This window comes from Apium graveolens, chromosome 9 (genome assembly GCF_009905375.1).
Source record: "Apium graveolens cultivar Ventura chromosome 9, ASM990537v1, whole genome shotgun sequence".
Taxonomy (NCBI): Eukaryota; Viridiplantae; Streptophyta; class Magnoliopsida; order Apiales; family Apiaceae; genus Apium; species Apium graveolens.
Window position 1 is genome coordinate 262,625,677 of NC_133655.1, and position 17,289 is coordinate 262,642,965.

General features: G+C 35.9%; 2 protein-coding genes across 2 annotated transcripts; both read right to left on the reverse strand.

The window, feature by feature from the left end:
* Positions 1-842: 842 nt before the first annotated feature.
* Positions 843-7,704, reverse strand: LOC141684534 (cullin-1-like). Its single transcript, XM_074489556.1, has 20 exons — positions 7,643-7,704; positions 6,491-6,661; positions 6,237-6,336; positions 5,657-5,842; positions 5,503-5,550; positions 5,225-5,428; positions 5,067-5,144; positions 4,433-4,522; positions 4,265-4,345; positions 4,103-4,162; positions 3,330-3,359; positions 3,167-3,253; positions 2,937-3,083; positions 2,795-2,850; positions 2,558-2,678; positions 2,305-2,466; positions 2,069-2,212; positions 1,758-1,976; positions 1,490-1,657; positions 843-1,170 (listed from the first exon to the last, which is right to left on the reverse strand). The coding sequence occupies exons 2-20, from the start codon at positions 6,625-6,627 to the stop codon at positions 1,069-1,071; spliced, it is 2,220 nt and encodes a 739-aa protein (XP_074345657.1). The 5' UTR covers positions 6,628-6,661; positions 7,643-7,704; the 3' UTR covers positions 843-1,068.
* Positions 7,705-8,038: 334 nt separating this feature from the next.
* On the reverse strand, positions 8,039-10,399 carry LOC141687262 (protein indeterminate-domain 6, chloroplastic-like). Its single transcript, XM_074492468.1, has 3 exons — positions 10,222-10,399; positions 9,337-9,733; positions 8,039-9,214 (listed from the first exon to the last, which is right to left on the reverse strand). The coding sequence occupies exons 1-3, from the start codon at positions 10,397-10,399 to the stop codon at positions 8,278-8,280; spliced, it is 1,512 nt and encodes a 503-aa protein (XP_074348569.1). The 3' UTR covers positions 8,039-8,277.
* Positions 10,400-17,289: the final 6,890 nt, after the last annotated feature.

Genomic DNA, 17,289 nt, shown 5'->3' on the forward strand with positions numbered 1-17,289 from the left:
TTTTTCTGGGTTTTCTCAAATATGTAAATTAAGTGCTTTGAATTTCAAAGACAGAGGAAATAATATCGCAGATTTATATCCTGCTGTGCTGTAGAATGTATTACCTGGTCGATTTGAAATTAGTAATTTGATAATTGCTTTGATTTAATATTGAAGTAATAAATTAAATATTACTTATAAACTAGATATTATCGGAGCATTTACCTGATATATTTTTAAAGTATCTCCAAGTTGGCTTTACCGTAGAAATTGTATTAGGTCAGATGTGATTATAATGATTGACTATTTATAAAATAGTAGATTATTATTATTTTAGTTTATTATAACAGAATATCATATTTAACTATGTTAACAAATGATTCGATATAATGGTACAAGTCTCTTTTTTACAATACTACTTCGACAATGGCTTCTCTTATAAATTATAATTAAAAGGCAACTATAAAGAGTATCAGTGAACTCAAGTTAGAATATTAATAATTATTACATGCATTGCAAAAACTATAGATAATTCTAATATTATACTCCCGCTATCTATCTATGAAGTATACATTGAGTGACGAGGATTTTAACACTTATTTATAACATACTTGTATAAATAAAATTAGTTAATATTTTCTTCTAAATAAAAATTTGAAAAATTTTAAAAATGAATTACGGAAGTGTGCTTTTTCTTCGCCTGCATGTCGAAAATTGAAAAAAAACTGTTTATAATAATTATTACAACTTTTAATTATATTCATTCTATATCATTTCTAGGTAAAAATTTAAAAATGTTAAAAAATTAACAATTATTTTGAAACAAAAAGAACATTAATGAAAGAGGTTCCTTTTGAGCACAATGTTCATGAAGTTGCCGTCTAGTGTCCTGTAAAACCTATATTTGAAATTCCATTAGTAAAACAATGCACGTTTACTGCAAAAAAGTGGCTATTGACATACAAAAAAGTTGTAAAAACTTAAAAAACAGAGGTTCAGAATCCAGAAACCATGCATGATTGACTGATTCCTACAGTGAGTTCTCAGGCTGTAGTAGATATCTGTAGAAGCTTCACCTGCAGATGTGTATCAAGCTACGTACTTTAATGTATTCGGGCTTTCCTTGTCTCTTTCCAGATAATCCCTCCCTATCAAATCTTCTATGCGCCTTTTAATTACCTTGAAATCAGGCTGCAAAGGGTACAAAATAACTTCACCAATCATACAACTAAAATTATACATTACTCTTATTCTCGCCCTTCACTTATTTCCACCAGTAACCATATAATGTTCTAAAATCGCCTTAAAGAATTAAGACAATGTAAACTGTGGAAAGAAATTTTGTGTTTCAGTTCTGAGGTTCCAGTTTTCTTGCGTTTAACAGCGTTTTAAGTTCTGGGAAACCAAAAAATGGAGCACAAACAAACATCAGGAACTGCAACAGTGACAAAATGGACGCTGATTTATTGCACCACATATCACAATATTGATAGATTATAATTTTGAATACCTTAAACATGCGGCTTAAGTGCTCAACACACTCCATCACCAACTGCTGATGGCCTAAGACTTTGCGACTCTTCATAATACGCACAAGTGAGGCATCAATAGCATAACGTCTCTCCTTGTCAACGTCTTCTACAATTTTCCTTCTTTCATCTATGGGCGGAAGAGGGATCTGCACAAACCACAAACACATCTTGTGTAAATTCATCTACCAAGACTAAAATATGGGATTTCAGGAAGAGTGCAGATCAATGTGCCAGACATTATTCTACCTTAATTCTCCTCATCTTATCGGTAAAATGTGAATTAAATTCAAAATAATCCGTAGAGGACAGAGTGTTTGAGGTCGGAGTCTTTTTCAGAATTTTATACTTGGCACATGAGAGAGACTGCAGTACTCTAACTAGATCATCATCGGATAAATTCAACTGTGTCTTAACTTCTGAATAGCTCAGTTTATCTGCATCATTAAATAGTAACAAACCAGCAGCCTGAAAAAGTATAAACCTCATTAGAAGTCCTGCTAAACACAATAATATTAACAATCAAATATACAAATATTTTGAGTTCATGTTTAATGTACTTGATATGTGACCACATGAAGTTCTATCTTCTTTGTATCAAATGATCCAACTACAGTACAAGTTCCCAGTGAGTAAATCCACGTAAGCTTTCGTCTCGTTGTTTTTTTGTGATAGAAGTTCTTATAATCCTCAACACACTTGATCTGAGACAATAAACATCAAACGTAGTACCTTGACCTTTATCAAAATAAAATATTATATCGTCATGATAAATTAGTAAATTAGCAGGTTGTACCATCTCAGATGGAAGGTTGATATCAGAGGATTTGTAAGTAGGCCAGAATCCAGTTGTAAGAACAGTAACATTCAAATCAATCCCTGGACGGGCAACTCCTTCACTACTGCGATGTTGCACGTACTCATTCTGGTTATCTCTGGCTAAGGCCAAATCTGTCACCTGAAAACAAGGAAATTGCAAGCACTGATCATGTGATCGAGCTAGATAAGAGATCAATTATTTAAAACCAAAATTACAACATATAACTCACCATTCCCTCCATCTTTGACGTAAATTGTCCACCGCATTGTTGTTTCAGCTTTGTCAATATAAGTCTTTCATGATCATCACTAGCACTTCTATCAAAAAGCAAACGTCGAGAAAGCTTTTTCCTAATAGCAATTAGAAAGGAGATGTAGATGAGTCGAGAGTTGCTTAAAAACAAGTCAATAGTTTCCCTGATATATAGTAGTTGAAACAGAAAAAATACTAGTAAATATACATATACCTGTAAAATTCAGCAAAAAGATCTTTTTCACTAACATACGCGAGGAGCTTGACAATCTGTGAAGTCCAGTAAAAAGAATGAATGATAATGGCAAACACCATTCTCATGACTAAATATGAAATAAGCATAAAAGAGACACTACCTTATCTAGAGTTTCTTCAACAGCTTCATAAGTCAAATCGCTTGCACCCTTCGTGAGTATATTATTACAAAATGAAGCCAGTAATTCTGCACTTGAAGTGCCGGAGACATTTTTGTTGCAAACGTCCTCAAACGCCTCTTTCAACGCCTTGAGAAAAATTAACAAGTTAAATGCTGTCACATTCAGAAAAGAGCATGAACTACAAAATCTAAACAATTAAGAGCACTGACCTTGTGAAAGAGCGTGTGGTTCATGAAGCAATCATTGACGTACTTCAAGTACTTGTCATGCAACTCGATAACTTTCTGGATGAAGGACTGAAAAGAAAAAACGGATCAGATACAGTCCTTGATCTATGATAGCAAAAGCTTAGGCTTTATTAAAAGTATTTACCTGCTCCAGTGTACCACCAACATTTTTTGCCTGCAAAATTAACAAATTTTACAAGTTAGCACTGGTATATGCAACATCAACACATCAGTACTCTTTTACACATATAGCCTTAATTCACATTCCAGTCCTTCCATTTCTATGAGAATCACTATTTTACAAGTTATACCACTCAAAGACTCAATTCAACTGCATATATTATGATCATGAAGGTCAAAAACTTCGATTGGATACTGCATCAGAGACTCTGGTAGTCTGGTTCTAATCAGACAACCAACTTTGATCTCAACGTCATTCATTTAAAGGGTTTAACCATAATGAAAAAATACATAATTCTAATGGTTTTGATACTGTATATAATCTAGGATATTGTTTATTCTAGATTATATACAAACATAGCCTAAAAATTAAATAGTTTTGATATATAGCACATATATTTCCTGATATAGGCTTTGACATAATATTAAAGCAAATTCTGTATTTTTTATAGTTTTACCAGAGGTTAATCTTATCTGCTTTACATTTCATGGTAAGAATTTAATTAAATATTTTACGTGGTGTAAAATGATATATCATACGAAAAATATAGGGCATGAAAATATACAGAAGCTGTATATACTCAAAACCAGGCAAGTAAAAATTATATAAATAGGCAAACACTTTATATTACCTTGATATTCTATACTCGTACAAATATACAAAAAACACAACATGTACTTGACAAGAATAACACGAAGAAATTAGCAAGCAAAAAATAATTATATCATAGAGCTTACTTTAGATGCTGCTGCATCTTCTGCCTGTTGGACGAGAGCTGTGCCTTCACTTGTGATATGCTGCATCATGGAGCAAATTAGGTAATATGTTTAACTAGTTGGTCATTGGTTAGATGTAAGCTCTATTTACTTTATATACATCAAAAAAGAAATGCAGCTTACTTGTTTAAACATTTTGGACACTGGTTCCAGTCCCTCAGGAATTTTAGAGAATAGCCTAAACATTCGAGAAATATCTTCCACCTGAAACCAAAAGAATTTGACTAAGATACTAGGTTACATGTGTATATGTTCTTAATTTTACATAGTACACATTTAATAACCAAATACCTTGTCGTCTTGAAGTAAAACCCGGCATCCAGAGTGCTCTTTTTCAAGTATTTGGTTTCTATGGGCCACCAGCAGTTCATTTAGCACATTCTGCAAATAACATGCGAGTACAATCAATCAGATCACATGGATACTATGTTTCGCAATGTGATGTCTAGAAATCAAATTATAAAATATTCAAAATTAAGGACAATTTGAGCAGTCCATTAGTTTTCACTATGGTGTGTTGTATATCCATGAACATGCGAGTCTCAGTGCTATTTATTTTGACATGCTCAATGCTGTTATTTAGCTATTTCCATCTTGAATGATATTTTACAAGAGTTATTCCCTTGTATCCTTTGGCTAACATTAATCTGAGAACTAAACAAAATTTGGCTTGCTTATCACTGAGAAAAAAGAAGTTAATACTATCAGTCTATCACAGAGAAAAATAAGAATACTCACTTAAAACTTTGGAAACAGAATTCATAGCAATAGAAAAAGGTGCATGCACAAGTGTATGGTATTGAGCTCTTCTACGATTTAGATGCTATCATTAATAACGAATTTTAAACATGCACCATTACTAGACACCTCACAAGCTACAATTTGTTTTCCTAACATTGCAATTTCTGATAAAAGCTAGACCAACCTCCAAAAGCTTTGGTTCAGTACTGGAGTGCAGATAATGAGACACTCTTTCCTTCTCCTTTTTTAAGGATTCTTCAACCTATTGTTTCCAAAGGAAGTATCAGACTCCCAGAATCATCCAAAATAATATACCAAGTAGCAGGTGATCAATTCAGTTACCTTGATCATGTAATCTGGACAAGAATCCTCGGAAATCCACTTTGATGCTTTCCGAGAATAATATGAAGATGCATTTTCAAGCACAGCCTTTTCAATATCTTGTTCATAGTAGTCATTCTTTCCCTTTCCAAGTTGAATAATAATTTCTGTAATGCTCTTTAATATAGCTCTGTCGATCTGTTCACCCTCTTGTTCTCTACTAATCTGTTCCAAGTGGTTTGTCAGCTTTTGTATCTCGATATATTCTATAGAGAACTAAGAGAAGGTAAGAAACATACAAGTGCGATGACAGCTTCTACGGCTTTAACCTTCAGCTTATCATAAACCTGATTAAGAGCAGATACTTGTCAACATTTCAATGTAGACCAGACGAACATTTGTTCAGTGTGTATCAGACATAAATAAAAAAAATTATTTTGATGAGGTACAAACCATGTCACGAAAGCAATTAAGTCCAGATTCACTTAATGAAGGAAGCGATCTTCGAGAAATGTAGTAGCGATCAAGGTAATAGAAGAATCTTGAAAGCCACCTAATCATGACTTTATGGTTCTCCCATCTTTTCGCTAGCTCTCTTAACATAAACACATCATGCTTCTGGCTTAAAGACGGCAATACCTAATAACAATGAAAAAAAATAAACTCTGAAGATGTCCAATATTCCAATAAAACTCATGTTTTTTTTGAATTTATTATATGTTTAAAGGTCCATATGTTATCAAAACTATAATGCTGCATCGTAACGTCTGTTAGAATATTCAGTATGCAACACAAGTATGGCCTCTACAAGTTTCCAGTTGAATATAAAACAAATAATCATTCAGCTTCAATAAACTAACTCTGAAACAACCACAAAACTCGGTAAATTAGATCAACATTTTTCAATAATTATCTATGGACATATGCTATAACCTGGATTCCTACTGTTGACAAATCACCATGAATAGCTTGTATACACTTTCCTTATACAAACAGAAAGTTAAGTGCTCTAAATGACACTACATTCACTCACCGTAGAGTCAATGTATTCTTTGAACACATCCAGGTATTTTTCATATAGCTGCTGAGAATAATCATGAGGAGGTTTCTGGGTGCACAAGTTATAGACACTCCTGTAATCCATGTTAAGAAAAAATTATAATTCGGACATCCAAATAAGGTATAAGAAAGAGAGTATACATTAAAAACAAATTTTCTTAATTTATTATTGGGGAAACAAGAAATAAAGTGTAAAGATGGACAGGTACAGCAAGTGAAGAAGCATACGTGTAGGCCTCTATGTATTCGTCTGAGGTAAATTGCAGGTCGTGCAACCCTTCGAGTATTCTCTCGAGCTTTTTAACCCCCCTCATCAAGATAGCCACACCTTCATCCAGCTTCACAATCTTCCGGGAGCTTGCCATACTTGCTAGTTGACAAGACTTCCAAATACAATATCTGCATAAAACAGGGGAAAATATATAATAAATCCACGGAACACACACACAACAAAGTCAAAAACAGTTTGAAGATCGATGATGCCAAAAGAACTTCAGAAATTCTTATTAGCACTGGTCAATTCGTTAATAGGGAAATATCAGGAATAGAGTTTAAAACTCTAAAATGCATTTCAAATACTTGAAATCCAATGCAGGACTTTATCTTAAACCGCATTGTAGCTTATGCACTCCAACTTCTAAGTGTCCAGGAGACATAATGGCTATTGAGGTTTGGGACAATCGCTTTGAGTGTTAACAACCACAAAAATAATATTAACATAACAGAATTTTCCATAAAAATCAAGATTTTATTAATTTGGAACCACGAATCAAATCTTATACTACATGATTTACCAGAATCACAATAAATTCACCATAATCACAATATAGCCCTGAATTATGGTTAGTTTTAGACGGACCTTAAACTGAGGCTAGGCGGACCTTAAAGTAAGTTCTCTACTGATTTTTAACTAAAAGTCTTGGTTTTATACATGTTTTCGTATAAAAATTTTCAACCAGAGGGGGTTCAATCTAGGTTAGCCCCTTCGCCCCTGGTTCAATCATGCCCATATACATCTGACAAACTCGAAGGTTGAGATACACGATAACTAGGTTTAAGAACACGTAACATAACTTCAATAGTAAAAACATACAAAACCCTACAAAGAAACCCTCCAGCTCTAAAAGATACACAAGGACCAGATTTTTACGTCAAGAACTTGTTTCACTAGATCATGAACATCAACTAAGTGCACAAGGTTTGACGTTCAAAAATAATCGATTTTTGGCAAAGTATGAAGGGTCTAGATAAACAAAAATCCTCATGCAAAAGATTATTAAAACTTATAATTTTACACAGTGCATGACTTGTATTATATAAACACAAACATGATCAGGGTTTAAGAAACTGAAGTTGACAGTTTGAGAATCGAGAACAAACCAGAAGTTCTTTAAAGACGAAACAAGTCTTGGCGATGAGAGTGTTTGTATATTCTAAAACCCTTATAAACAAGAGGTATTTTCCCGATAGCCTGGCTTTGCCCTGTTTTTATAGTTGAGCTAAGGAGGTGTTTGGGTGGGCTTAAACTTGTGGAGGTGTTTGAGTGGGCTTAAACTCGTGCAAATGTAATTAATCATTTGTAATAATTGTAATTAAGCCCTCGTTGACAGTTACTTTTTATTTAATCATTACCCTAGTAAATATGGAATGTTATGGTCGTTAGCAATGGAAATATCAAAAGGAAAAAGCAGAAAACAACAGCAATAACAAAATAAAATCCCTTGTCAAGGATTAAAAAAGTGAAATTGAAGATTAAAATCAAGGCAAGCCCACAACTTCCAAGCCCATTTAATAACAGTTTCTGGCTTTTAACTGAGCTCTGTCTATTGTACTTTGAAACCTGCCCTGCTCTAAGGACTGGGATATTTTTAAGGGATAAAAGGACTGGACATAGATTCATAATCAAGAGTTCTTGAGGATGTTTGGATACAAGTTAAAGTTCGATGTCAAAAGTATGTTTTAAGTACTTTTCTTGACTTGTAAGTCAGAGGTTTTTTTATTAGCCAAATGGGCTGTTAGACATCCCAAATGGGCTTCTCAAGTTGTTGCTGGAAAGGATTCATCATTTGCATTCTTTGCTGTTGTTGCTGTTCATGAAGATTGTGTGGCCTTGATCCTCCTCCAAGGCCTAAGAAATCAACCGTCAGCGTGTCGTTCCCTCGACTGCTGCCATGGCTTCCTCCGAATCTAGACGGGCCTATAGGGCCCTGAGCCATGCCATCGTCAAGATGTTCCATATGCTTCATGAATCCCTGGTCATTTCCCATTAGCATATCACCAAATATTGCCATATCAGTCATGGAAGGTGAGCTACCGGGCCCGGTTCCAAACATCTGATGTGGGGCTTTCTGCATCAGCTGTGTTGTGAATGCTCCACCACTAAGCCCAACAAAACTCGTTTCATCGGGTTTTGTCGTAACATTTTCAAAGGAGGCATTTGCATTTTCCATCATGGCCCCCGTGTTGCCAAAAGTTTTTTGTATCATGGGTGAGCTAATAGTGTTGTTGCTTGCTGTGGCACCCATTTGAGCTGCTTTTTGAAGCAGGGCAGTGGCTGACATGTTTGCTGCGCCTAAAAGATTGCTAGGTCCATTTTTGTTGTCTTGGTTGTAACTAAAACTTGGACTGTTGGAACTGAGTTGAAGACCAGAGGATGATGATTGCACATTGTTTCTTGGCCCTCCGAACAGAGAGCCAGAATTGCTTGAGAACATGCCAGTAGCTATGTTCATGGGCTTAAACGGCATGTCTTGAGACATTGATTTTAGTTGGTTTTTCTGATCATAATTGTTAAAATCAGACATTAGGCCCATAGATGTGTTGTTATTAAGATCATGAGGCATCTGGGATTGTAGATTAGATCCCATGCTTTGCATGAGACCTTGATTAACTTTGTTGTTCTCTTCAGCTAGTGCATCACAGAAAGCTCTGTGAGTTATGAAGCTATCCCTCCTGCAGAAAAAAATGAATTATTTTTACTCGGTTTCAAGCATAGAAATTCAACTTTTTTTGTCATAAAATACTATATATTAATAGTACTATAACTAAGGAAACATGATCATCATGGTACGTACCTGGAGAAAATGGTACCACAATCACATTTATACTCTCTAGTGCCACAAGTTTTTTGGTGAGCCTTCCAATCCGATTGCACTGCATATCGTTTGGAACATTTGTCACACTTCCACTTCTTCTCCCCATGTTTTCTGCTAAAGTGCTTCTTGATACCAGTGAGATCTCCTAATGCTCGAGCTGGATTGTGGTGGACACAAGTTGTCTCGGGGCAAATGTACACCCTCTTGCGCACCTCAGTGGTGGTTCTTTGCTTGAGCTTCCAGGGAAGATTATGACCTCTGCGGTGTAATTGCAAGTTTTGGTCTCTTTGAAAACCTTTGTTGCATATCTCACACACAAATCTGTTGGTAGCCATTAGTGTAGTGGGAGATAGAGCAACAACTTCAGCGGTTGGATCTATATTAAAGAACACAATACAATGATTACATGTATCAATATGATATTATGATTGATTAATTTAACAGGAACCGTGAATGTTAATATTAAATGCAGATTGACAAAATTTAGCAGCATCTAGCCGCATGCTGTGATACCAAAAATACTATGATGTCTCATAGACGGTAAAACTAACAAGATTTTATCAGAAATAAATACTAAGTTTGTGTAAAAATAACTTAGGTTAGTTCATATATATGTTAAGCAATCAGTCGCTCTAAAATTTTAAGGTGAGAAGAACATAAATATATTTAAATACAGGGGGTGAGAGGACTAGAACCCGATGACCCCTCCCTAAATCGAACTCTGATAGCATATTAAGTCTAAAATCTTAAGATTGAGAGTAAGGTCCCAACCAACATGATTTTATACATTTCAACAATACACAGGGTGGATGATTAGATAAATTACGTTCAACAACACATGGGGTGGATAATAAGATGAATTACCAGGAGTTCCTGGAAGATTTCTCTTCTTCTTGGCAGCAGGAGGCATGTGGTGGATGCTATTTTTAGTAGAGGCGGCGCCATGAGAATGATCATCGTGTAGTGGCTGATGATGTTGTTGATGAAGTTGTTGCACTTCTCCAGAAGACAAACTCCCTTCTTCACCTGTTATATTTGACATCACAACTATTATGACTTATGCCAACAAGTTAACAATCCTCTCTCAACAGTTAAGTTTGGGAGTTTGGTTGTTTCGTATGATGCAGGGGGTCTACTTTGGCTTATACATATATATAGTGCATCTTCACATTTTTGTAGTTTTTTTTTATCAGAGCTGTGCAAACCCCTTTTTAAGCATTATAATTTTCTTGTTATAGTGTAATTGTAATTGTTTTTTTTTATATATTAGTAGTATTAGGCTATTAGTTGGTTTTTATCAAATCGGATCCCTTAAATTTGTTTCACTAATATTGTATACACAAGCAATTAGGCATGCTGCCACCTTTTTTCTTAATATATACTACCGTCAATTGATTAATTTGTTGGTAAGTTTAATTACTTATTAAGCTTTGTGCACTGTTTGTTTGTGGAAGTTACGGAGTTCATAAAATGGATCTCAAATTTCCAAGTGCTGCTATAATCAGAAAAATAAATTAGTTGATAAAATGAGTTAAATTTTGGAAGTAATTATAAGTTACGTTGCTGCCATAATTTGGAGGGAGTCGACCACATATTTGTCATAGCAAATGCAAACAATTACAAGAACCAAACACATTAACGAGTCAATGCACAGTTGAATGCAGGATCAACATTGATTGTTCTTAGATTCGTATCGCCATAAATGGCACCACAGTCGAATTATTTCCTTCGGACTATTTTTAAATATACAGATATATACATGCATCCCATTGTTAAGAACATGTCCATCACATCTTAAGAGATATGAGAAAAGGTATCCAATAAAATTATATATTTAATACTCTCTCCCTCACTAGAAAATCTAAAACTCATTTGTGATGAAAAAGTGTAATATAAATACCCATTTTATAAGTTATAAATTATTTTTTATCCAAAATGAATTAATATTAAGGATGACATGTAGTTAAATTTAATATTAGAGATAACATACATTACAGGAAAACATGACAAAATCGACCGACATAAATGGACGGTTTTAAGCAAAAACGGTCGGTTAAAGTCTTAAAATTGACGAAGTATAGTGTCGGTTTAAAACTGGTTGGTTATGGTCGGTTATGTGTCTTTTCTCTGAACCCATATGTGGGGTCACTTTGTACACGTGTCACCACGTGTGTACACGTGGTGCCATGTCATCAAAGTAAAACCGACCACCTATGGTCGGTTATGGCTTCTTTTTACATGTTGATTGAAACTCATAACTGATCGTGGTCAAAATGTGCACAATGGTCGGTTTAAAATCAGAAGCTAACTTAGTTATACATAACCGACCACCCTGTCAAGAAGATGGTCGGTTTTATGAATTTAAGACCCCGAGCTATAATATCATGTTAAAGGTCCGTATAGAATTTTAAGTTATTAGAATAGGACAAATGAAATAATATATTTAACATGCCGAGAATAATTATTGAACATTTTAAAATTATAATTCTAATATATATTTATAAAATATGTTTATAACCGATTATTATCCATTTATTATATAGAGGTTCTACTTTATTATAAGGGCATTATTGTATTTTATGATTTGAAGAAATTGTTTAAAGATATTTTTTTCTAACAGGTTATAATTTATTCATTCCTCATCTTAGACATAAATATTTCTTGAGAAATTAAGCAACAATAATTATTTTGAATTAATAATAATTAATAAATAAGAGAATATGGGAGTTAATAAATTATGGCAAAATATGATACAATATGACCATCTAAATAAATACTCTCTAAAATAAAAAACTCTCTACATTGATAAAAATTCTTGGTCCCAAGTGAGGACTAATATTAAAATTTAGTAACCCCTTTATCGTGATTGTTAGTCGCTAAACACGCGCTAAAATTACACGCAAGTATACGCGTTCGTAAGTAGTATAAGATATAAATCAGATTCGTTCCCACAAGGACTAGTTTAGGTTAACTTTATAATTTATGCACTTAAACATCAATGTATGGTTATTATTCAATGTTAAGACGAATAACAAATTGAGGTTGTTTATAACTAAGAATTAAACTAACAATTATAACTAAGAGAATAAGAATGATTGAATTAATATATATATCAAACATGGGATTCTAACTTTATTAAATACTTCATTCAATAGCCTTTCCGTTCTTATCCTTAGCATGCAATAGTGATGACACTAATCAGACAACACAACACTGATAAATGCCAACTTTCGTTGCACGAATATCATACTACCAGACATCCACAAAAGAGATAAAAGGTGAATAGACACCAATTATATGGAGACCCTATATGTCTATAGAATTTGACAAAATAACGGTTTAAGCACAAGTTATCTATCTTGATTATACAGGGCAAGTAAGATGGTTAAAATTACCCACGAATCATGCATAACATGAACCTATGCTAGCATGGCAAGTTCTAAACCCTTAAATTCACTTTCGCTTCATTAAGAATAAACACACTATCTTATAAGTTCACGACGCTCATAAGACGAGTAAGCACAACAAATATTAGGTTATCATACAATCACAACATACTAAGGTATCGAAACAAATCAACTAAAGAAATTCATAATTAAATTCGCTAGAACCCCACGATAACGATTAGCCCATAATCGGACTCATCATCAACGTGGGTTCCAATGAAAGCATGGTATAATAAACGAGTCTTTATAACAAATAATAAAATAAAGTTAACACAAGAGTAAGGTTCAAAAATAAAAAAACTAGTATCCAAGTTACAACTTAAAATAAAGATTCACAAGTAAAAATAAGATCTTCTCCGTCTTCGTTGAATCGTGCTAACACGGTCTTCTTACAGCTCTCCTTGTGATATGTTCTGAAAAATGACCTAAAGTTATGATTATATAGCAACCCTGATCAGCAGAGAAGTCCAAAAAATCAATATTCTATTCAAAAAAGGATTCTTGAAATCCGACCTGGCGCGTCCGCGCGCTTGATCAGCGCGGGCGCACTGGCTCTCTGTAGTTTGGGCGCGGGCGCGCCCTTGATTAGCGCGGGCGCGCTGGGCTTCTGCCAAAAATCATCTTTCTTCTTTTTCTTGCAGATTTGAGCCGGTCTTCGCGAGCTTTATTCCTTGGACACCATCCTGACACCATATTAGCACCAAAATAATGCTAATTTACCTGATCACCTGGATAATGCCTGAAAATGCAAAAATACTAGAAAACACATTAAACCACCAATAACTTGAGTACAAATACACTAATTCAAAGTTTTATGGAGCGTAATAAAGTGTCATAAATGCCACTCAACATACCCCCAAACTTGAACCGATGTTTGTCCTCAAGCATAAACAGACTCAAATAACAAGAAATAAAAATGCATGAATGCAACTAAATGAATGCAACAATCCCCATAGAATAACTAACCAATCAACAAGCAACACCTCAGCAAATGCAGTTATTCGCATAAAGATCAATCAAACCTCACAAATCAATCTACAAACCAAAGACGTGCTTGTGTGCAACTACTTACAGATATACTATCGCAATTAGATCAACAATCATGACTCACTACTTATTAAAGCAATCTCAAGTTTATAAATTGAATAAAAACTAGACTCAAAATAATTTATAACACTTCAATTCTTATATCAGAGTTTTACATGGATTCACGCTTTTATTCATAACAAAATAAAAAAACTATGCTTATTTGATCGTGCAATGAGTGAGATCCACAAAAGACTTATACAATAGTACCCATGTAGCGAGCATTAGGTTAGCGGATCTCAGACTATAAAAGCCTTAGGTCACTAGGCACAAAGTCCCCTAAGAACTTAATAACTCGAGTACTAAAGAGCCCACTCGTGATCAATTATACGTAACACTTTTTTTTTTCTTTTTTTTTTCAAATTTCTGAACGAGTGCGTTTCGCTCCATCTCGCTCAACCCTAGACTACTCATATAAATATGAGCCGACTACTAGCCATTTGACACCTAGCCACACAACTAGCAATGAAATCTAATTTTTTCCCATTTTTAAATATCCATGCTAATTTATTATTAAGAGAATATCCAAAATTCTAAATATAAATAAGCAACTAAATCTCGACAAACAAACAAACCATGACCATGATCTAGCACTCTAGAAACCTATAAGACTTAGTGAAATACAACTGTCACTAGAATGCAAATCAATTCGATAAGACTTAACATCACTAAATACGGCATCACTACACTAGCATCACACAAATTAATCGGAAAAATCATCTAAGGGATCATGTTATTATGTAAACGCATGAAACTACATGAACAAAATATCATAAAAACTATAAAATAAAATAAAAAAAACTACATGGCAAAAATATGCAAACTATATGCACTAAACTATCATAAATATGCAACTATATGCGACTCACACAAAACATATTCCTTCAACTACTACCCCCAAACTTAAAATATTCATTGTCCTCAGTGAAGGTAATAGTAAGGAATCAGACATACCTACTCCGAATTAGAAGCATCACCCTCAACTGGTGGAGTGTCAGGCGTGTCTGGAGGCGGATACACAAAGTCCTCACCAAATACTGGCCACTGGATGTCAACACCGGTGGCTCTCAATGCAGTCCCAAGTGCCTGTGTGAGATCATGTGCAAATCGACTATGGATGTCATGCATCGCATCCATCCTCCTCGCTATACGCCTATACTGCGTCGAACTCAAACCAGCTCCAACCTCTGCTCCTGCTGCCTCCTGCTGCTGTTACTGCGACGAACCAGCCTCCTCTCCTAACTGAGCTCTCCAAGCTGCTCGATGGGCCTGCGAAGAACCTCCCGCAAAAGTCTGATCTGCTGGTACACCTCCTGGAAGATGATCATATGAATAACCAAGCCCCTTAGGATCGGGCTTCCCTCCATACCACTTCTGCATACTCAACAATGTAGAACTGTCAATAGGAGCACTGGGAAGCTGTAGCTGCTCATGTGCAGGCCAATGAACACCAACTGCCACACACAACTTCGTCACAACGGACGTATAGGGTATAGCACCCGTGGTACCTCCTCTCAAGAATCTCAAAATCCTCTGATAAATCACCATCCCCAAATCAATGTAATCGCCCTGAAGAATACCTCACAGCAGACGAGCACGCTTCATAGTAATCTCATGCACATGAGAAAATGGCATGATGCTAGCGTAAATAAATGAATTCCAAACCCGTGCAAACCTGTTCATGCATGACGCAAGGAACGTGGAGTAATCAGTAGTGCCCCTCTTAAACTTCCAGTGAGTCTTAGGCATACACAGAGTCGCAACGATCAGATCCAAGTTGAAGTCCTCGGGAGTCTTATCTTTCCAAGTGTCCTGACCGAGCTTCCTCGCGGGCTGCTCAATCACCCTCCTAATGGCATCAACACTATACTCTACAGTCATCCCCCTAATCACCGTGAAGCCATTCTTCTCCATCTTAGCGTTAGCATAGAACTCCCGCACAACACTCATGGGCACAACAGCAGGAGCCTCACAAAAAGGAACCCAGCCCATCTCAAAAATCATCTTCAACAGCTTACCATCCTTCCCTGATGGCAGAAAACCTCGCTCCTTAGAAATAGGTTTCGAGAGAAGCCTCGTGTACTCCTCTTCAGCCTCAGGAGTAGAAAACCTTGGCCTCACACCACCCGCAGATGAAGAATCGGTGATGCTGCTGCCTACTTCCGTTCTTTGTCTCTTTGGTGCCATTGGGGTTGAATAAGAGAGAATAAAAACTAAGTGTTGAGAGAGATTTGTGTTTGAGAATTTGTAAATTGGTGGAGAAGTTTGTGTATAAGTGTGTGTATTTATAGGTGGAGAGATGAGAATTAGATATGGAATAGAAGTGGGAATTGATTATGGGAATCGTGAGAATAATGGGTTTGATTTGGAGAGGGAAATTTGGGACTGGAAGAGTAAAATTCGGGTTGGAATTGATTTTGCGTGAAAAATACTGTTTTTTACTCTTCAAACTGTTATTTTTATTTTTTCTAAGTCGGGACCCCGGCGCGGCCGCGCGCTTGGACAACACGGGCGCGCTCACCTTCTGGAAAACCGGCGCGGGCACGCGCTAGATCAGCGCAGGCGCGCTTACCTTCGGGAAAAACAGCGCGGCCGCGCGCTAGATCAGCGCGGGTGCGCTTGGCTACTGAAGTTGGCCCTGAATTTTTTTCTTTTTCTGATTTTTTTGTGTTTTCTCCATTTTTCTTGCTTCCGCTACCTACTAATGTACAACAAACTTGGGTTGCCTCCCAAGAAGCGCTTCTTTTACGTCGCTAGCTCGACGTAGAACCTTGAGCTCAAATGGACAATAGAACGGTACTAACCACCTCGCGGTTTGCCGTGTCACCATAGTAATGCTTCAGTCTCTGACCATTTACCTTGAATGCTTGGCCCAGATCACTTTCAAAAATTTCCACCGCTCCATGCGGAAACACAATTTTGATTATGAAGGGTCCTGACCATCTTGACTTCAACTTTCCAGGAAAAAGACGGAGACGAGAGTTAAATAAAAGAACTTGTTATCCCGACATAAATGATTTGAGCACTAGACCCCTATCGTGCCACCTCTTGACTTTCTCCTTGTACATTTTGTTGTTCTCATAAGCTTGAAGTCGAAACTCGTCGAGTTTATTCAATTGAAGCATCCTCTTCTTTCCAACCGCATCTAAGTCAATATTCAATTTCTTCAAAGCCCAATACGCCTTATGCTCTAGCTCCACCGGTAAATGACACCCCTTACCATAAACCAACTGGAATGATGACATTCCCAATAGAGTCTTGTATGCTGTTCTATACGCCCAAACAACTTCATCAAGTTTCAAAGACCAATCTTTCCTCGATGGACACACAACTTTCTCTAAAATGCGCTTGATCTCTCTGTTAGAAACCTCAGCCTGACCATTTGTCTGAAGATGATAAG